General features: G+C 38.1%; 1 protein-coding gene across 9 annotated transcripts in view; it reads right to left on the reverse strand.

Moving 5' to 3' along the window:
- Window positions 1-22,605, reverse strand: part of ANKRD17 (ankyrin repeat domain 17) — a 133,130-nt gene that overhangs the window by 11,917 nt on the left and 98,608 nt on the right. For 7 of the 9 annotated variants that reach the window (XM_075608153.1, XM_075608143.1, XM_075608133.1 and 4 more), the window contains 14 exons: window positions 21,772-22,527; window positions 19,649-19,797; window positions 16,411-16,522; window positions 15,356-15,501; window positions 14,051-14,193; window positions 11,958-12,171; window positions 8,264-8,439; window positions 7,280-7,442; window positions 6,825-6,920; window positions 5,968-6,084; window positions 4,636-4,807; window positions 3,703-4,141; window positions 3,130-3,285; window positions 1,592-1,741 (listed from right to left, as the gene is read on the reverse strand). In XM_075608153.1, coding sequence (XP_075464268.1) covers window positions 1,592-1,741; window positions 3,130-3,285; window positions 3,703-4,141; window positions 4,636-4,807; window positions 5,968-6,084; window positions 6,825-6,920; window positions 7,280-7,442; window positions 8,264-8,439; window positions 11,958-12,171; window positions 14,051-14,193; window positions 15,356-15,501; window positions 16,411-16,522; window positions 19,649-19,797; window positions 21,772-22,527 — 2,989 coding nt within the window. The remainder of the gene's footprint in view (window positions 1-1,591; window positions 1,742-3,129; window positions 3,286-3,702; window positions 4,142-4,635; window positions 4,808-5,967; window positions 6,085-6,824; window positions 6,921-7,279; window positions 7,443-8,263; window positions 8,440-11,957; window positions 12,172-14,050; window positions 14,194-15,355; window positions 15,502-16,410; window positions 16,523-19,648; window positions 19,798-21,771; window positions 22,528-22,605) is intronic. The other 2 variants (XM_075608190.1, XM_075608181.1) reach the window with 1 other exon arrangement.

The raw sequence follows: 22,605 nt of genomic DNA on the forward strand, positions 1-22,605 counted from the left end.
CTAATAAAGAAAGAGACATAAAACAGCAGAATGCCTGGTATGATGAAAGGGAATTAAACATTTTCACATTTATAAATCCAAATTCTTGTGATTATAAAGTAAATGTATAAGTATGCAGCAATACATTTGTTTAATTTTGGCTGTATGTCAGTTGACAAGTAACAACAAGTAATACAGATTAATAGTCTTGGACTTCTCAAATTCAGTTAGAAAAATCTAACATGTGAAATTAAACATCTGCAATTGAAGAGTTTAATAGGAATGAGTGAAGGTACAGTCTTCACCACTCTAAAGATAGATATCCATCTATCCCTATATATGTGCACCCAGGCTAGCTTGTCAGAGGTTATTATTGTTATTTGTAAAGCGGCAACATATACCGCAACGTAGTACAATGGAGGTACAGAGATGAGCTAATTACATAAAAAGGAGTGGTATACAAATAAGGCCAAACATGCACACAGATAAAAAAGGTAATGAGAGCTGTGCTTGAGAGAGCTTAGAATCGAGAGATTGAGGGACAATGTTGAGCTGAAAAGGTAAAGTGGCTGCATGTTGTGGGATGGTGTATATCTCAGGTTGGTCCATGGTCCAGCCTGACAGCTGATCTCATTTAAGTTCGAGGGTGGCGATGTTAGGGGGTGTTACATAGCGTGAAAATTGGTCCAGATGAACAGCTAGCTCCAAATGGTGTTTGGGGAGGAGGAAGAGAAGTGGGGGGGGAGGGGGGGAGTTGTATGTTAGAGGTGAGTTTACAAATGTCTGAAAGCTGGGGGAGAGTCTGATGGTGCATGGTAGGGAATTCCAGAGAGGGGGCAGTACGGGAGAAGTCTTACACGGGAGTGAGAAGAGGTGATAAGGCTGGAGGAAAGGTGGAAGTCATGGGCAGAACGTAGGGGGTATATATTTGGGGATGAGGGCTGAGATGTAAGGGGGAGGGCATCATCGTTGAGAACTTTAGAAGTCAAAGCAAGGGGAATGCCAACTAGGACAAGGTTGCAGTAGTAAAGGCAGGACAAGATGAGTTTATTAGGATTGAAGTTGCACCACGAGTGAGAAAATAGCATATCCTGGTGATATTTCGGAGGTGGAAACAGCAGGAGTTTGTGAGGGACAATGTGAGGAATGAAGGAGAAATTAGTCAGACAGTGACACAGGAAAGGACAGGGGAGGAGAGGTACATTTGGGTTTCCTCAGCAGAGAGATGACACTGAAAGCTAAAAGACTGCATTAGTTCACCAAGAGAAGAGGTGTAGAGTGAGATGAGCGAAGGGCCAAAGACAGGGCCTTGTGAAGAGGAGATACTAGAGCAGTTGAATAGGTAGAACATGAACTAGGAGCGAGGGCTGCGTCACGGAGGCCAGTGGAGTGGTGTGTTCAGGAGAATGGTGTGATCAATAGTGTGTGTGTGTGTGTACACACAAAAATAAATAAATCAGTGGTCCAGTGCACACCAAAATAATAATATTGTGGAGTGTCAATTAATGTGTGACTTGATTCAAGAATCCATTTATATCCAATATATATATTTTTTTATTTTACATCTTTGAATATTAAAGGCTGCATATCGCATTAAGTTGCTGCATTTTACCTTATTGTTATTATTCTGTCACCAGTTTTGTCCTTCTGTTTGTCAATGTCGATATGCGCTCCTGTAAACTCTCTGATAGCATTGATGTTACAGCCACCTCTCCCAATCACTCGTGAAATTACTGTAGATGGTACAGAGACTTTCTTAGACCTGCAGGAAGAAGACCATAAAGCTTATGATATAGCACTTTTCATACAACAAAGCATGAAAAAGAAAATCTAATTAGGTATACAGAGTGTTCTATTATATTGCATAAATATATATATATATATATATATATATATATATATATATATATATATATATATATATATATATATATATATATATATATATATATATACATATATATACAGTGTTCGACAAACCTATACATTTGCTCGCCCCGGGCGAGTGGATTTAACCCCCGGGCGAGTAAATATTGGCCCAAACAGCACACGTTTGGTACTAGGTGGCGAGTAGATTTTTTTGTGTGGCGAGTAGATTTTTGGGTGATTTGTCAACCACTATATATATATATATATATATATATAATATATATATATATATATATATATATATATATAACTATATCTATAACTATATAACTATATCACTATAACTATAACTATATATATTCAATGAATTCCCAGCACCAAGGGTTTTAATACCAACTGCATCTGCCATTCATCTGATTAACATGGTTAAACACAAGCTTATCAGTATATTAAACAATGTAAGATCCCACATAATACTGCAGGGACCATCACATTGAAAGACTGCACACATGTACAACTAAATTAGTCAATATGGCCTAATATAGCCTACATGTTACAATGCCCAGATGTTTACCATTCGGGCTTCATGGGTAATCTATTTAATGAGAAAATAATCAGGGATATGAGAGGAAGTGTGTTAGTGTAAAAGGGGAGATGCACCTTAGTGCCAACAGCATCGACATTGGAGTGAGAACCCAGCTGCGCCCTTCATAATTACCTCTCAAAAACTAGACTATTAATGCTTCACTTAATTTGGGGGAGGGAACTTAGTGCAAACTTGTGGTGTAAAAAATATATTCTATAAAAGACCGCAATAATGAAGGGGCATGCAACCCAAGCCTGTACATTTACAGACTAGTGTAGACAAAATAATATACACATTTGGCATGGCTCTACTGCCTAAATTCTGGAATAAATGTGCAGGAAAAAAATAGTATTAAAAAAAAAAAAAATCTATATTTCCATCAATATTACTATGACCTAAACAGAATGTAATAGAAAAATAATAAATGAACTGCAATTATGTGCTCATCCCTCTAGATTTTCAATCTGTGTTCAATAGATATATAATATACAATAGTTATGACGGTGGTTGAAAACAAAGACAGCTGTATTATGATTTTCATAGAAAACGGGATTTGTTTTAAGGTATGCAAATCTAGAAGAAATCAGCCTAAAATATATAAACACTGTTCTACTCAGACTGGCCCGTTTCGGATAACATTTGTGCACGTGCTAAAATAAAGGTAGTCAACCTTTCCTAGTAGTTACTATACTTGCCTTCTCACCACTTCTTTCCAGCCTTCTTCTCTCTTCTGTCCTCTCTTAGGACTAGCTATGATTAGTTTTCCATTTGGAGAGGTGAGTGGAGTTGGTCCTGACTTAGTGCTTGTGGACAACGAATTACTAGTCGCTTCAATAATTGATTCTGATAACCTTAAGAACACAAGAGAGAAAAACAATGATCTCATGGTATTCCCCAACCACCGTGAATGCAACTGCAGCATCTTTTGCATGTCATGCACACCTATTCTAGATTTCAAAACAAATTAGAAAGAATATTGTATATTAGAAATATAATGTATAGTATTACTGTAAGTGGGTTCAATATGAATTTACCAAGAGATCTTGACATTCCTAAATATTGTATCTGTTTTACTACAAAAAAAAAAAAATGCATGTCAAGTTGTGCCAAACATTTTTATATATGAAAATAAAATCAGCTAAACAAGTGGAATACAAAGGAAAAAACATGACCTTTGACATTCTTTAAATTACAGTAAATGCATCAAAAAATATTAGACTGAACAGGTCACAGAATTGTGCCAGTCCGTGGAATATGCAAGGACTTACTTTACGGACGTTTTAGCAGACACCACTTTTCTCTCATTCTTGGGAGAAGTCACAAGGACCGAGGGTTTCTTCTTGCTCTGCAGGCTTGTATCGTTTGTGGAGGAATGATTGTCGCTCTTATTGCTGCTGTTGCTGCTCTCGTCGCTGCAGCTGGAGATCCTCATGTTGTCGCTGTCCCCACTTTCGCTGGTGCTGCTGCTCTTCGACTCTCCATTGAGTTTTCCCTCTTGACCGTATGCAATTGGCAGCTGGTCTTCAAATATGATCTGGACATTGTCAGAGGTGATTTTATTCTTTCGGCATTTCCTCTTCGTGCCGTTTGTGGTAATTGTAGTATTTCTCTTCCCATGAGAGCCGGCCAGTGTGGCCCAGGTTGCAGATATTCCAATAGTGGTGGTTGTGGTTGCACTTGGTGGCTCCGTTAAGACTTGTGCCTCATCTGTTAAATAAACAAACACATGCTATGGGCGGTTCTTCCTAAAAAGCCGCATAATAGTAGGATTCTTACAGTTTTATCACACAGTATTTTACAAAATCGTCACTCAGATTCTAATTCAGGGACCCACTGGAAAACATCATAAAACACATTTTTCGAACCATAGAATGTTTAAAATTGAAATATTAAATGATAGAAAGATCTAACCAGAATAAAAAAGACTGTCCAAACATTAGTGACTAATGTCAAATTTTGTAAAGATTTTAAGATTAACCTCTGTGTTGTACATTTAAGAGAATACATTTGAGTAATTCTGTATCTCTATTTGTTGGAAATTGCCGAACAATTGATAAAGTATGCAACATTCCCTACAAGTGTATATAAATAAATGCAAAAACAGGCAAATAGATGCACATCACTATCTTTGTATGTACAGTATAAGGAAACATCTAAGATTATAATGTTGCTACAAGAAATAGGAGCTAAACCAATCTTACCTTCAACTTTCTGCTTTTCTCTCTCAAGAGCAGCTTGCAGCTCAAAGTTCTCCTTATTTTTTGCCTCAATTTCTTCAAGTTTTCTTCTCTGCTCCTCTTTCTTCTTTCGCCGTTTCTCCTTTCTTTTCTCTCGTTTTGCAGCCAAAGCCAGCCTTCTACTTTCTTCTCTCAACTGTAAGGAAATTCCACAGAGAAGCTTTAAAGTAGCATTACAAATTGCCTACCTTTCCTTGTTGGCTAAAAGGAATCGAGCTGAAAAAGACTGAAGCAGTAAATATACTATGTCTAGCACGCTTGCACTTTTTTTACACATAAATAACAAACTTGTTATTGATCAGACCTTGGTTAGTACTGACACTCATGGAGGAGCCAATTGTTATTTGTGTGAAACTCCATACATTACTTTTAACCATCTGAGTGCTACATGTCATTGGAGCAACATCACACTGGATGACTCCTTGGTGGCCGTGTAATGTTACCCCAATGTCACAGACATTTCTGCCAATTCTAAAGGAGATTGCAATCACAGCTCTCAAATGACCCAGGAGCACGGAGTCAGTCACTGGAAGGCTTCAAGTTTCAACAAAAATCTGTTGATGGTTGGGGAGGTAATCAGATCGGAAAAACTCTCCACACTAAGGGGTTTATTCTATATGCAACGAAGAGGCCAATCGAGAGACTATAGACCAATCGAAATGACGAAATTGAAGTCGATAGGGGTTATCGGCCAAAAACAGCTCGATTAGTCTCTTTGGAGGATGTAGAAAAAGCCACAGAAGTGAGCATGGGGGCTACAATATACCACTTGACAAAATCTAGATGGGAAATATGAATTGTAACAATTGTAGCTTTGTATCATTAACGGAAACGGAGCCTGCAATGTTTTGTGTCTGAATTAAACTGCAAATATAGGTGGTCAGAGGGCTAGTTTCGCTTAATACATGCAATTTTGAAAACATCAAAGTGAAAGGCTTCAAGTTTCCTGTAAATGAGGGAAGGAAACAGGAAGGAACAAACAAAGCTAATTTTCTTCTGAGTCCTAGAAATTTTTTGTGTTAGATATCCTAATTAGCCGAAACAAAGAAAAAGATTAAAAAAAATTTTTTTTTAATACAGAATAATAATGTCTTATACTTTTAAGACATGAAGGCCAAAATAAACAAGCCTGGAGCACATTGTCACAGTAGGTGTCTGGTAAGCAGTAAACCATTTCTACTGAAATAAGGCAGTGTGACACCGTCTTGAATTTTCATGAGCAGTAGAACAGCTGCCTTCAATCACTATGGAAAGTCTCGGTTCAAACCCAATTCTGAAGAATGACAAGCGCTTTACCTTTTCCAAATCCAGCTCCTCTAAGAGGATGCTTGCATTTTTGTTCGCTTCAGCTGCCTGTCTGTCTTTGGCTTGAACGATTGATTCCATGCAGAGGTGACACTTTTTCAGCATCTCCTGTAATTGACAGATTATATTAATCTTATGAATTCATTTTATAATCAGAAACCATTTCATAGAAATGAGCTTCAGGCCCCTCTGGTAGTGAAATGTTTAAAAAGAATGAATGCAATAACTACTTCAAGATCACCCACTTCGAAAACCCGTGTGGACCGGGTATTTTCAAACAAATCACACATTTTCTAATGTCCTACATTTTTATTAATTTCAGGTCTTTGGCAAAGGTTCTCACGTTTAAGTTAATTTCCAATCAAAAGTCTGCTACACAAGATCCACATCAATTGCTTACAGCATAACCAGATGTTTTGCATGCTTGGTTAAAAGAAAAATCAATCGATCTAAATAGCTGTAGATTGATTCTGGATTTGCATTGGAACAAACAGTCGGGGAACGAACCCACAAGTTTGAAATACAGTAGACGTACAAAAGTGCTTTTATAAAGCTTATTAAAGCTCAGGAATTAACTAATTACACCAATGCCTATTCCAAGAACATGAAATAGTTATTTAATGAGTGAGGACTTAGGTATTGGTGTCAACTCAACGGCAAGAAAGAAAATTATCAGTAAATACAGTGTGACAACAGTTTGATGGCAACATCAAAGTCCCCATTGATTTAATGGAAAAAGTGGAGTTGTAGAAATGTATATAGGTACAAAATATTTATTTACTCTGGACACAACTGATAAGAGAGTTTCGTTACTACTGTAACTAGTCACTGTGACTCGGGAAACGTACCTTGTCAGTTATGGTGGCAATATATCTCATGCATTCGGAGTCTGATGGAAACTGGTTCACCTCTTTCACGAGATAGCGTACCACTTTAACATGACCCTGAAAAGCAAAAACAGAACGCAGTATGAAAGACGAACGCCCAAGACCAATTTCGCAAATCGGCAGAGACGCCAGAGGAATACAAGTAAAATGAACACACTCGCATCTATGTCGGGAGCACCTACATTTACCTTCCATACTTCTATGTAAGAATGCACTCATTCAATATTTAAAAGCTTTACATTATTGTTCTATCTTGAAAATTATGTATAAGTGATCATTTGTTGCTTATGCGCTAGATTCAATATTATGTAAAAGTTACTATTCCAAGTAGATACTATTCTACTTCAAAGTACAAAGGCTTCATCACACCTGTGTGCACATTTGAAGGAACACTAAGCGGACGGAGAACACTATACCTTTCTGAAGGCTGCCATGAGAGGAGTTATCTTCCTGTTATCAGCTGCATCTACATCTGCTCCAGCTTGAACCAGCAACTGAACAACATCTAAATGACCACCATTTGCTGCCAGCCAGAGGGGAGTGTTCCCTTTTTTGTTGCGCACATCAATATGAGCTCCCCTGTAATCACAGAAAACGGCTCACAACATATTTCATGTACAATGTAGCTATTGTGTGTTAACTTAAAGCAATTGAAAAAGATTTATCATGTAAAACTAAAGTTCGAAAAGATCCCATGTAAAGATCCCATGTTTGGTTACATGAGAATTCCTATTTCCTCTTCTAACAGCACAATGTGGCAGTGTAGAGCCCCTAAAAAATCTTACATGGCTAGAAGAGGCCCCTAGTTTCTTTTAATCTTACTACCATATTGAAGAAAGCATGCTCTCCTTTTCACCAAGTAATCATAAAACTGAGCGGTCACAATCTAGAAGTCTTGGAGGAGAACTTACATACAGAACCTACGAAATTATAATAGAAGTTGGGGAAAAGGCTCTTCAGTTTTGATGTGCTCAAAAAGATTTTGGGAATAGGAGTTAATATGGAGAAATTGCAAAGTCTAACAGTCAAAGTACAAACACTGAAAATACAATCTCAAATGTAAAGCTAAAAACACACAGGACTCAAACTGCAGTCAAAGGCTACTTTTAAACTGCAGAAGAGTTTTGCATTGGCACTTTGCACTGGCACTTTGTTAGGGTTACGTCACGCTTTCACTTACTAATATTTGTAATTTTGCAAGGCAGTCATGCTGTCTACATAAATCAGTAATTTACGCAAAAACATATAAGAAGATGTCTTAAATCTAATAGATGTGATTTATACAGTTCTAAAATGCTCCAGTAAATATTTTCTAGGACTTTTTGTATAAAAAAAACTTGCTGCTTCAATGATATGCTCCATTCCCTTAAAAAATGTTTTAATCATTTCGGCAAACACACCTGCTAATGAGCAGTTCGCAGAACTTGTAGTGCCCCTTGTCTGCTGCAATGGTCAAAGCTGTATCTCTTGAGGAGGGCACTGGAGGAGCGTTGACATCCGCACCTTTATCAAGAAGAACCCTTCCGACTTCTGCGTACCCACCGGAGGCAGCTTCCATTAAGGGAGTGAGACCAGTCTGTATTTGGAGGGGGGGGAGACGAGGGGAGGCAAAAGGAAATGTCTGTTAAAAATGCATGTAAACTTAAAAATTTCAGGAAAGGGACTCACATTGCAATGCTTTATGCCCAACAAAAATAGAAAGTTATATGTACTATGTGGGAGATAGAAGATCAGGTGGTCAGGACCAAACCATGCATTCTGGGCCATAAAATACCTCCCAACTATCCCTGTATTTACTAAGGACCTGCAAGGCGTCTTTCAGCTGCTGGTAGACATGGGCCAGAAGATGTGATTGCTACATTATAGCAATTTCATTCCAATGCTTTCGCTGCCACCGGGCTGTGACAGGTCCTCAGCGACACCACTCTAGGTGTGTTCAGCTCTCTAGAGAACGAGCTAACTTTATGACATTCTAGGAAAGTCACCGGGGCACCGCCAGGGGTTATTACAAGACCAGTTACAAAGCCTCACCATTGTTCTTTGAATTCCACCTGTTTTAAGCAGGCACTAAGGAAGAACTCCATGGTTTTTTTAATCATAATTCCTTGTATACTATTGTTTATTTAGTAAATTGCTGTATACATTGTTATCATTAAACATACATACAAATCTGCAAAAAAATATTATTGTATGCAAAGGGATAGTTTAAGTACTATTTAAAGGCATTTATAAAAGATGTGGTCCGATTTCTATAACTCTGCTCATCAAATACAGCGGTATGGCTTCTTCCAGGCACGATGCAGACTGCTACTTTGTAATTCTCCCCCAATATTTATTTCGATTTTTTTCTAATGCGCTACCCACCAAAAAACTCAGTACTATAGCGAGTATATGCTTAATATAATAATAAGTTTGTTCTTGTATAGCGCTGCTAGTTTTACGTAGCGCTTTACAGAGACATTTTGCAGGCACAGGTACCTGCCCCGTGGAGCTTACAATCTATGTTTTTGGTGCCTGAGGCACAGGGAGATAAAGGGACTTGCCCAAGGTCACAATGAGAAGACACTGGGAGTTTAACCCCTGCTTCAAACTCAGAGCCAGTCAGTTTGTTTGCTCACTGAGCTGATAGATATATCTCTATCTCTATCTCATCGTCTCACATATGAATTTTCACAACCAATATCAGGTTTGCCAACCAATCAAATAACTCTGAGTTTTAAAGAACAGATACAACTATATTATGATGTACATGCACAAAAGTGCTCAAAACAATAATAAAGTCTAAAGAGCATTCAAACAGGTCAGACAATTATTGATTTTGTGTAAGAAAATATGAGCTGTGCAGGGTAAAAATTCACAACATGAGGTTAAAGGTTACAATACTCTTATTTTAAAACGGATGAAAAAGGCTCAGAAATGGGTCCCTGATTACTGCAGCTATGCTCCCTTCTGCTTTGTCATTTCATGATTATTTTAAAGAAAAAGGAATATTACAAAAAACATTTTTAACAGTGTTGTCATTTGATGTGAGAGCAGGGGTGTGCAAACTTTTTTGCCATGCAACCCCCCCCCTTCTCCCCCCATGCCTGCTCTACCCCCTTGCTCTCACCCCTCCTTACCTTGACTCAAGCATCAAAGGATGCCGCGGGTCATGTGACGTTACATCACGGCATAATTTGACTCTGGGTCGCCCGAAGTTGTCTGAGTCAAGGTAAGTGAGTTATAGAGGCCATGTGCGGTCCCCTGGCATTGCATTTAATTTAAATGCTTTGGGGAAGAGCGTGGGACCTTTAAGTGCCACGCCCCCCCAAAAAAAGATCTTGCACCCCTCGGGCCCCCTGTTTGCGCACCCCTGCGATAGAAGGCCAAGTTCTGGAAATCACCAACTAATGTATATGCAGTAACCAACATCCTCTATATCAATGTCATTATAGGATCAGGGGATTGTTGATACTGTACGGTCTATTCCATAGGAAAGAAAAAATATCATGTAGTATGAAATCTTTTACTGGACCAACAGAGGGCGCTACAATGAAAACCATCCATTGTTCAAAGACAAAAGCTGAGAGGTTAGAAAGTGGGTAAGATATATGTATGTATCTTTATTTATATAGCACCATTAATGTACATAGCGCTTCAAGCAGTACTATACATGACATACTATTATAAATAAGGCCTCGTTCAGGGTGCAGGCTTCGGAGGGAGGGCGTGCTGACGTGCGTGCGGCCGTCCAACACAATGTATTCAAATTGAATTGTCGTTGTCAGGGTAGCAGCTGCCCTGTCTCCGAAGTACGGAGTTGACGCTGGCTACAGTTTCAATAAACAACCCAAGTCGTTTTTTGAAGCTGCAGCAGCGTCACTGGGACCTCGGCAGCCAATGAAATCATTCTTGAGAATGATTTCAAGACTGCAACTTGGATCCCTAAGCTGCTGTCTGTAGCCCCCGCCCCCCTCCCCTCCCCCCCCCCCCCCCGCCTCCTCAACTCCTGAAAAAGTCTGCTGGGGAGGATGTACACACATCGCCCAGCAGACTGCCGCTCGCACACGCGAACGCTCGCCCTCCAACTCCTGCCTCCGGCACCCTGAACGAGGCCTAACAAATGATACATAATGGGAGTAAACGCTTCAGACATAAAAGTAACATTAGGAAAAGGAGTCCCTGCCCCAAAGAGCTTACAATCTATTTGTATTTTAGATCTAGTTATTTTTTAATGAATTATCTATGAAATGCATAGCTTACTTCAGTGATAGAGCATTTATGTTCACTGCATATAATAAGAGTAATTTATGCGGCATGTCTGAATTTTTGCAACCTGCAGTCACTATATTACCAATATTTATTGCATTCAATTCATTGTCCCTTAAATTTGCCATTTGCTCAGCATATTTATTTATTTTAATATTTTAAATATTTATTCAAAACACTATAGTAGGATGTCTGTTTTCATGCATCTTGTTTTCCCCTGATCTCCGTTCTCCCCCCCCCCCCAAGCTATTTCATATCTAAAAATTTAATCAAAATCTAAATTAATATGGCTGCTAAGTTCCTCTCACTTAGAAACGTTAGTAGACCTCAAAGAACCTGATATAAAGATTAGGATAAGGCCTTTTCTCTGTCACATCCTTTGATGTCTATTGATAATAGCCAAGAGGAGTGGAGAAATTGCCAGGAGTTGCCATGTAAACACTACGTACAGCATGCTGCAGGGATTTTTAAATTAAAAAACAGCTGGGGAAAAAATATTAAAAAAGGGTTAGTAATCATGGAGTTGTTACAAAATATTTTATATTGGGACGTGAACTTGTAAAAATGCTACATTAAAAAAAAATCAGCTCTGAAAGGTTTAAAAAAAACGTAAAATGTTGTAATGGTGTCAATTTACACAACTGGATCTACGACACCAGCATACAGGCATTTCTAGTCAAGAAAAGGAAACACGGATATTCAATACGACAAGCAACGAATGTTTTGTTAGACATCTATTATTTTACGAATATATTTGAGCCATCACAATTGTATAGTAATATGAAAGAACTGAGGTTCCATAGAACAATGACGTTAACCCATTCCTTGGCAGTTTTGTTCTCTCACCTTTGCCCGATGTTCCACATTAGCCTTCCTGTCAAGGAGCAGACTGACCACTTCGGTCCTCCCTTGGAAACATGCCAGAGTAAGCGCAGTATTCCGATTGGTTTCTATCTGGGCATTGATGTCTGAGCCCATATCCAAAAGCAGCTTAACAGCAGCAGTGTGACCATTCATTGCTGCCAACATTAAAGGAGAGATTCCCAACTTGCTCCCGGTTCTGAAGCAAATAATAGATATTCACAGAGTTAATGACACAGTAATCTATGCTTTTTCTTAAATAGCTATTTAGACAAATTTCACAAAAAATATTTTTAAATGCAAGTGTTAAAAACAATCCACCAACGTTTAAAGATGTGACATTGCAACAACAACAAGAACAACAACAACAAAAACCAATCCAGCCAGGCAATGACTTCTCTACCACTTTTAACATATGCTGAATGGGAGCATAAAAGTTCAGTTCCATAATTTAAAAAAAAAATGTGTGAGTGAGTGTAGTGTTTAAAATTAAACTTCATCTTCATTGCATGAAATTACAACCCAAACAGATATTACATTCTAGAAACTGTTGATTAGTGAATAGTAAATACTAATGGCATCAGTAAAATAGATCATTAAATTCTCTTATTTTGTTTTTATCTGCTAGTTGTGTCAACTTAATTGTTTTCTGAACTTTATGACATGATTCCAGGTGCCCTCACCAAGTAGGGAGCTGCTGCCAATCAAACGAGCATCAGGATTGAATGAGGAAATCTATAAAGGTTTTACATAGGAAAATAAAAAAGGCAAAAGGGTTCCTTCCCCCATCCCCTCTATTTTCTAACCCCTCCTAAGTTTATTAGAAAATTAATTTAAAAAAATAAGTTTAAAAAAAAAAAGTGAAAAGGGGCTTGAAATGGGCAAACCTAGGTCTTGTCACAAATCAGGATGTGCAACTGAAAATCAAATATAATTCTAGCTCAAAGTACTTGTTTGTTATATTATTTTATATCTATATATTTTCTTTATTAAGTAGGATATATATATATACATATACATATATATACACATATACATATATATATATATACACACACATATACATATATATATACATATATATATACACATATACATATATACATATACACATACATATATATCTATATCCAGCACACAATAGGTTAACTTGTTACAGAATTGCTCATGCTTTCTCGTGAAAGGATTCTTATGGGCAGCTTGATACTAATGGTATACAATGTATTAGTATCAGGGGGCGACTTGAAACAGAATGACAGGTAGAGATACTACTTGCTTTGCCCAGATTCAAACTCTCTTTCCCACATATTATATTCTATACGCGCTAACTCATATTCTGAAAGGCGTGACGCTGTTTTTATAGCTATGTCTGTTATTTTAAACAGTTCCTAGGAGTTCTGTCTCTCTCCCACTCAGTGTGTTTTAGTTTTGTGAGAAACAAGTATGTCATTTAGTCTAGTTACTGTAGCTAAGACCAGCGAGTGATTAATGTCTCTTTGTTCTGAGTGAATAAGGGTGCAATGTTAATAATACATTACTACCGTCTACCATCTTCATATGCTTGTTACATCGAATAGAAGCATCTAATAAGCTACCTTCTTAGATACAGAAGCCATACAGATGTATCTTATAATACGTATCCTTGCTACATGAAAGATGATATAAGAATAAAAGAATGCGGATTTTTTTTTAACTGAACCAGGTTTCCTGATTATTATATCGAGTGGAGGCTTTTCTAACATTGTTCACAAAAATAGTGGCAAAATGCAATTCTTACCTCCTAACCAGCGACATTTTCTATACATAGTTGAAAGCCTTTGTATCACTGATCCTTTAAGCATTACGAGAACAGAGGGGTCATTCAAAGCCGCACTATTTTGTTCTCTGCGGATCCTTCCCTCCCAATAGGAAGCCACAACTGATACTGTAGTGGCTTCATATTTGCCTGACATAAGGCAGAGCTCCAAACACAGTGGTTCATTCCACCCTACACTTCCAATGCTGTAAAATGAACATGGACGGATGGATACGTATTTAATAGCTAGATAGGCAACGGGCCAGTAACGCAGAGTACGCACCTGGAATTGATTTCTGCTCCTGCATTTAGCAAGATTTTTATGATATTGACGTAACCACCGGAGGCAGCCAAGCTCAAGGGGGTATAGTCGGAAACATTTCTATGCTCTTTATTTGCCCCTCGAGCCAACAGCAACTCCACCACCTAAAAATGTGCAACACGTTTAGCATAAGACATACAGTGAATGCAAAGAAGCAATGAATAAGCAGAAGTCATCAGGCAATGTTGCACTTGTAACTGTTTTTTACACGACTACATAGGTTTTTTTTTTCAGCATTAATGATCCAAGTAAAGTATCTTCTACTCTTTCCTTGCAACATTTAAAACATCTCATTTAATTTTATTGTTATAAAGCAATATTTGTTTAAATTGTGAAACAGAAGTGATTATTCATACCAGTCTAATTATTTGTAATCTGTTCTTAGATACATTTTCCGATGTAGATAATTATACCAGAGAACTAGCTTTTAAAAGAAAATAGAGGACAGGTGTGGACAGGAGTATTGTATTACGTGTTCATGCATATAATACTACCCTGCTTTAACAATTTCATTTGACAAAAGGAACCAGACTTGGCCCACAATAGATTGACACCATAGGAAATGTATATGACCATATTATAGGTTACTTCTGTTCTCACTGTCTTTGCACCATAATAGCACCTTGTGTATAAAGCTTGAGGATCAAAGATTTAAAATGTCGATGTAACGTAGCATTTCATTCAAGATCCTATGTGTTTAATAAATCAGTTGTGTAGTATTGGGTTATTCTTACGGCACGTTTTACACCCTTTAATTGTTTTTTAATGTATTACGCTTCTTTGGGTAACTGCATTGACTTAAAGGCAAGGAACTACTGCATTAAAACAAAAATCAGGCAAGAGAAAATGCCCCTTTGAATATCACTATACAGTCCTAGCAAAGCTGAAGGTTGCCTTAGTGCACTGCATCTATAAAGAAACTCCAAAAACTTACTGCAGTTTGCAATCTGAACCACATGCCCTGTAGATTTTTAGCAGATTAGGTATTTTGAATTAGGTTCTCTAGTTGGCTATTTGTCTCAAATGAAACCTCTGGCAAGGCCATTACTTTTCATTACAAGCAAAACAAAATGGCATCATGACGCCTTATGAAACAAGTTGTTCAAACAAGTGTCAAACGCCTACATCAGTATAATCAAATACTCTAGCAGTTTCACGGGTTACGGCCTACGCTTGGCTGCTACTTTTACAAACTGGGTAACTACACTTTATAAATGATGAACATATTCGTGTCAGGTTAAGCTTTCATCAAAAATGTTATTTCACCTCTTGTCTACCCCCAGAGCAGGCGAGAGATAACGGCGTGTCCTTGGTCCTCTCAGATTGGGCTTCGATGTCAGCACCGTTGTCCAGCAAGATTTCCACCACACCGACATGACCGGCAGTTGCTGCCAAGATGAGTGGAGTAAAACCTATATAAAGTACAATTATGCCCAATGAGCTGCTTGCTTTATGTTTAACAAGCAAGGCATTGTGAAAGGTCAGATCCTATAATCTGTCCATAAAGCAGCAAAATCTTCGAAAACTATTTTAAAGGAATGCAGGGAGGGGGGAAAAAAATGAAAATCACCAAGTGGTTAAAACCCTCAAAATAAGAAAATAACAGGCAAGTTTCATGAAAAACATACTACACTCATAACAAAATGAAATATCGTACTAGTGATGTCAAACAGTTTTATCGGAAACTAAAATGGCAGTCACTATCTACACACCCTCCTAAAAAAATAATATGAAGTGCTACACTACAAAACAACACAGATCGATTCCAGAAGCATTTTCAAAAGAGAAAAAACTTTCTAATTTCGAAAGTCGTACTGCATAATTCCCGGAAAATGTTTATATATATTTTTTTTAACACTAGATGCTCTATTGAGCGTTTAGAAGAGGGGGGGAAAAAAACCCTCCCCCTCCCGTCTTCCAATTCTGTGCCAAAATACTAATCTTGTGATAATGGAGAAGCTTTCAGGTTTAACCAAATCCATGTCGAGATTGGACAACATTTGGGAACTGAAAGAGCAGACTTCATTTTCAATTTCCTAGTTTAAATTCTTTCAGGTTTGTTATTTTTATATTGGGATACTAAAGCCTAAATGGTTCATATAAAACTATTTATGCACTTACATACCTATTGAACATTTTCTTGTATTTTCCCCCTTAATTTGCCCACCAATTGTTCAATCTTTCCTTACCAGTGTCTTCTAACCACTTCATGCACAAACAAAAAAAGAAATGGTGGCCAAAAAATAGACCTAGCAGAACGTGAGAATTGAAACCAAGCATCAGCTGTGTACATTTCTTCGCTTTATTAAAGAAATACATGCCCTTTTTGTCTCTGTGCTCAATATTGGCTCCTCTTTCCAGCAGCGTCTGCACAAGTTCTTCGTGGCCGCCGGCGCAGGCGAGTGTTAGAGCGGTGTCATGGTTACTCTCAGTCTGCCAGTCGGAAGAAAAAAAAAAGGAGTAATTTTCATAAGCTCTCACTTTTTTTTTAAAACAAAAACAAAGTTAAGCACTTACATTTATGCAGAGTTCAAAGAAACAATGCAAGGAGAACTACTCTGAACTAAATCAGAAACAGAATGAGGACCCATGCAAAACAAAAAAGTGCCCTCATTGTATATATAACATACAGCCCCCGACCACAATGCTCCCATCCCTGCCCACCACAAAGACATCTTAACAATTACTCTGTTTTACGAACTAATGTACAGCGCCCTGCATAAGGGTGCTATATAAATGTTATGAATAAAATAAACATTGTACAATGGGAACACCAAAGAACAGAAGATTAAACTGTTAAAGACACTTTCCAAAGCTCAGGACAAAGAAAAACATTTGCAGTTGTGCAAAATTGTAGCTGTGCAACAAATTAAGTTTGTGTGTGTTAACATTTTTAATGTCACATTGAAAATGTGAGTCATTTTGTTTGCTTGTGCTAATTTATGGTACAATGATGCAAAATTGCACTGGATTAATAGCTATTCCCTTATTCACACTGTCGTCTAGATATAGCACACAAACACCTCCTTCATTTTTAATTTGTTTTAATTATTTGGTTCATTGTATATCTCGCTGCAAAATATATTTTAATAAAAAATATTTTTAATTCAGTTAAGGGTGTTCTCTCCAGTGCGACATAATAGGGAGCTTTTCTTTCTTTCGTTTACTCAACTGACATGCCTAAACTGACACGACAAAACCGAACCACTAGACAGACCAGTGGTTTCCAACTTTTTTTTTGTTTAGGAACCCTATAATTATATTGTGAAATTCTAAGGAACCCCAACCCTCTCTAATAGCCCATCTGAGATCAGATGCCTTGTAAATTCTTTTGTATTCAAATGACCTGAAAATTGCAGGGTACCCTTTAGGGATGCCTGGGGAACCCCGGATAAGAAACTTCACTAGTGCCACGACAGTCTGCAGCTTTTGTATTACTCAGAGAGAATAGGCACTGCCATAACTTTGGGACTGGAAACCGATATGGGTCAATAAAAAAAATGTGCATAACTACTAAACTAATTTAACTGCTGGGTTTCATAAGCAGCACTGTATGCAAATGTCAGTAACCATTACATGAGCAAGTGAAGGAAACATGCAAGTTGACACCAATTATTATTATTAACAGGGACAAATGTAACTTATCAAGATAGTCTCCAATTCACACATCGTTTCTATACTCCCCTATTTACTTAAATGTGTCTTATTGGAATGGTTAAAAGAACACTGACATAACTTAGGTCACCAAGGAGTCCTATGGTATTAGAGTACCTAACAGATTAGAACATGTCCTCTACTTTACATTTGAACTGCCACACCTTATTCACTCTGGCATTTTTTCCCCTTTCTGCCAACCCACCATCCCTTTGGTTTGTCTTTTCATTTCATTCCTTTATTATTTTTGAATATGAGGTTTTATCTAATCTTAATCAGTTTATTTTAAATTTGGAATTTGTTTTTTTACCTATTTTGCACACATTGCACCATCTAATAAAAAAAAGGTACATTTTTTTTCTTGCGTATTTATATTTTTTTTTTTTTTAAAAAAAACCCAAAAAAACAGCTTTAGTCGGCTTCTGGATTTTCTGGATTGCATACTTAAAATTAGGCATACAAAACAACTGGCTCATAAAAGAATGTACAGTATCAAAATGTACTTGAACCAACTATATCTTCTCAAAAGCGCAGCACCATTTGGAACAAATAGAACTCCAGCCAATATGAAAACATGTCTTCACTAAAAGTGCAAAAGCAAAATTTCATGTCTCGGATTAATGCTTTAGTGTTCTTACCAACCGTTCAGAATTACAGCCCTTTGGTTTCCCTTAATCCCTACTGTAAAAGAAATGGCAGTGACTGTGAAGGGAAACCGGTCTCCTGCTTTGAAAAAATACAGAGCTTCATTTTACATTTATTCCCCATAGAAGTCTCAGCTTGTCCAGCGCAAGCAGCAACCATTATCATTCCATAGCGCTCCGTACACTTGACATTACTTACTTAAGATAAAGAAATAAACACAGCAGTCATGGTCCTTTACGGTCATGCTTGGGAGCAAACATTATTTTAATCTTAAATGGTTTGTTTTTTGGGCAGAATGATCTTAATATTGCGCTCACCGGTGTGTTCATGGCGATCCACAATTATAGAATTACTACAGTCCGCAATTACTAGCGTTAAGACAAGGCAAAGGCACACAGATCCAGGGATAAAAGGCAGCTGAAATAGCTTTCAAACCGGAAACTTCGGTACGCCTTTATGTAATAAAATAAACATGTTATTCCTGCTGCATGTCTAGGCAATGGATAAACAAGTGCTCAGTAACATCTGAAGTATCTCGAACAAATTACTATTGCATTTGGCCTCAGCATTTCTTTTTACAATTATGTCAATTGCTATGCAATTGAACAATATTAAAGGGCACATTTCTTCCTCCAAGAGTGGGTGATATTACTGGTATAAGTATTGGTACTGATACTGCTGAAAGAAAAAACCTATAAGGTTTTGAATGCTCTGTAATTTCATCTGTAAAGAAAGTTGGTCCTCTAAATGTTCACAACTTGCATTAAAGCTACATTTCTCAAGGACCAATACAGCTATTAGAACTTTGAACTACGCTCCTATCTCCAACTTTACCAGAGACCTGAAGACAAAAGACCTTTGAAGTATCATACCAGTTGGAAACGTGAACCCGATTTATTCACAGGTTTTGTCCCTCAACAGGAGGAGACTCTCAGAATACAATGGCTGTGGACTGAAGGAGCGGTGTCAGCCAAGACTTCAGAAGCCTTTATTGTGTCATCTACATTTAGATCAGAAGCACTCACACCTTCTCAATAACGGAGTTAAAGTACATTTTGGATGCACCTTGCCGTGTACTGTATTATGTGTACATCAGCCAGTAAACCAGAAACAGCTCGGCTGAAACACATTTGAAATATTTGTTTAACATAGCTGTATTAGTTCGGAATAATACGAACAGAACACCAGTGTATGTTTTACATAAGTCTGCTATGATATCCAGTGAGATGAAAACCTGGCGGATGTAGTTTTTGCGCTTACCTGTGCGTCTATATCTATGGAAGGATAGATAGGTAGCATGGCTGAAGGAGAAATTACGGGGCTTGGCGTTGGCGTCTGTGGTTGGGAGATGGAAGTTGCAATGCTGTGGGTAGGAGTGTTTGATATTGCAGGGGTTCTTCCACTCACCGCTGTTGAATAAAATGTCTACACTTAGTCGGACTAGAAAAGAGTAAATTAAAAAGCACTGTGTTGTACCTATGCAGAAAAAACAAAACCATGCACCTTTAGGCGGAGATCAGAACTTTGTGATGTCAAACACTTTCCGTGCCTATAAAGCTTGTCCAAATGAATGCGTTTAAGGCCCAGGCAATAAAACGTTTAATGTAATCTCTGGGCTATGAAATCTAACAAGGTTAAAAGAAGCATTTGATAATCTATTCAAAACCTGTAAATAACTACTTAAAAATAAACCAGGGCAAATTAACACATGGATGTAGCTTTACGATCTTCTAGATTTGTTGTACAAGGAGTTGGTAATTTTACATTTTAAAAACAACCGAACTAATACAGTAATCAGTAACTATCCAACAGTAAACATTTCAAACAAGCAAAGGTAACTTTAAAAAAAAAGTGCAACTGGCAGCTTTTAGAGTTTAGAGGAAAAAAAAAGGAAAATCAAATTATACACCTTGGTACATGAAATTATTAAACTGAATATTATTGGGAAAGAAAAAAGTAAATAAGGTGTATAAAAAACACAAATAAGCAACATAAATGTGCTGTTATGGTAATTTGCAACTATAATTAAAAAAAAATACTAAGCGTCTTATAAAATTATTCAATTGATGGTAGTACGCTGCAATAATCCTGTAAAAAAATGGTTACAAAATTCTAATTTGCAACAAAGAGCGCCTCCATTTTAAATGGGATACACTCCATGGAGAGGAAAATCCTCAGTAATTCCAGTTGCCTTTGGCTGTCTAGTTGTAAAAAATAGTAAATACTGAATGATGTAATACAAAAAAAAGTCCAACAGTCACTGAGCAACTCACATGTTTACATAATGCAGCCAAATAACCACCAGGGGGAGCAAGTAGAAGGAAGATTACAAAAAAGCGTGTCTGAAAAAAATGACCCGCTTAAGTAAAACTATGGGGGTGTGCAAGTGATATCGTGAGCCAATTGAAATACAGTTAATGCAACCATGAATAATGTAACTGCCATCAGGTGTAGGAATTATACGTCCAACCCTGAGAAACAGAACAATACTGTACGAGCGGTGAAAGGCACTCTTCCCAAAAAAACAAAAATGCTCTTGTACTAGAAAGCAACCTCAGTGGCTGCAGACATGGCAGACAGATTACAGTATATAAAACAATACTATTTAAAAAATAAAATAAAAAAAACCATTAAAGTGACAAATATATTGTATTTATTGCATGGAGGAGTGGGATGCAAACTTAAAAACAACTGTTAAATTAGACTTCTACTGGGAGCTCATAGAGGTCAACTGCTATACTCAAAGACACTTGCATAGTAAGATTTTACACATCACCAGCTTTTTATACATGTATTCAGTGATGAACGGCTCTATATTTGTCGTGTCCGACACACTGGTTATGTCTGGCTCTTACTATCCGTGTGTGTTGATAGGGAGTCAGATGTCTACCCAATATTTAAGACCTAGGATGTCTGCAATTGGGTTTTTCACATGGCTGAGCCCTGATTAGCATTAGAAGGAAGCCAGGTTAGGGCTTCCGCTGGGGCATACTCTGATAAATGTGGCTGTTATACTTCTTATTGAGAGCCGCCTATTCTCAGGGAGGGGAAAAGCATCCAAGCACAAAAAATGTTCAGGAAAAAAAAATTGTTTATTGGATAAGTGCCAAGTTAGGAGATACTTTCTTTTCTGGATGTTGTTAAAATGCATAATTCATGTCTAAAATGTTTATTCTCATCTTAATCCTTAAATAAATGTTAAAAAAAAAAAGGAGGAGGAGTACATGAAACTGTGGGGCATTGTACTGTTAAAGAATATATGGGAACAACTGAAGACTATACAAAGTGGACCATACAGAGAAGGAAAAAACAAAATGCTGCTCCCCCTTCAGTTGCACTAACAAAGCATACTTATTGAAACCTGCTCAAATCATCATACCCACCTGCCATGATGTCATCCAGCGTATCAGTGAGGGTCTGAGCAGGACTGGCTACCATTAACCCTTCTTGTGTTTCTGCCAGGACACCTTGTCCCAGCCCTGTAAGCTGTGCTTGACCCAATTCTTGCTGTCCCATTAGAACTCCATGGAGGTCTGTAAGATTTGCAATAGGTCCGGGGTGCAAGGCACCTGCTGCCAGAGGCAAAGCTTGAGGCATTGCCAGAGGCTGCATGGGAGTAAAACCCATCTGAACTGCAGCCTGATGGGAGTCCTCTTTGAGCAGGATGGTATCAACCTGCTGTAAGTGGGCATAGTCTACCTCTGTGATCTCTTCCCCGATCCCTACTGGAGTCAACAGCCCCAGATGTTGGCAGGACTGTTGCTGTTGCTGCTGCTGGAGCTGGATTCTCTGAGCCTTCACTTCTAGGTACTGCTTTTTTAGCTGCTGCTGGGTTTTCAGCTGCAGCTCCCTCTCTACTTTCTGCAGCTCCTCCAAAATCTTTTGCTTCTTCTGGATTTGCTCTTCACGCGTTTTGTTCAGCTCCTCTATCTTCTCCTTGGTCAGCTGGTCGGCATGGGCCAGCTCCAGGGACTGCAGCTGGGCGTTCTTTTCAATGGCTTCTTTGATCCGCTGCTCCAGCTCTGTCAGCTTCCCCTGAGCTTCTTCTACAATGCTCTCTGGAGACTGACTGCTGATGTAGCCCTGCGCGTCCTGGCCGTTTTCTGGCACATGGCCACTGGACTTCTGCTTAGAAGCAGCTGTGTGAAAAAGAAACCCCCTCAGAACCAAGTGGAAGCGCAAAAGGAATGGCATCCTCATCACTGAGCTACTGCCGT

This window comes from Ascaphus truei, chromosome 1 (genome assembly GCF_040206685.1).
Source record: "Ascaphus truei isolate aAscTru1 chromosome 1, aAscTru1.hap1, whole genome shotgun sequence".
In the NCBI taxonomy this organism is placed as follows: domain Eukaryota; kingdom Metazoa; phylum Chordata; class Amphibia; order Anura; family Ascaphidae; genus Ascaphus; species Ascaphus truei.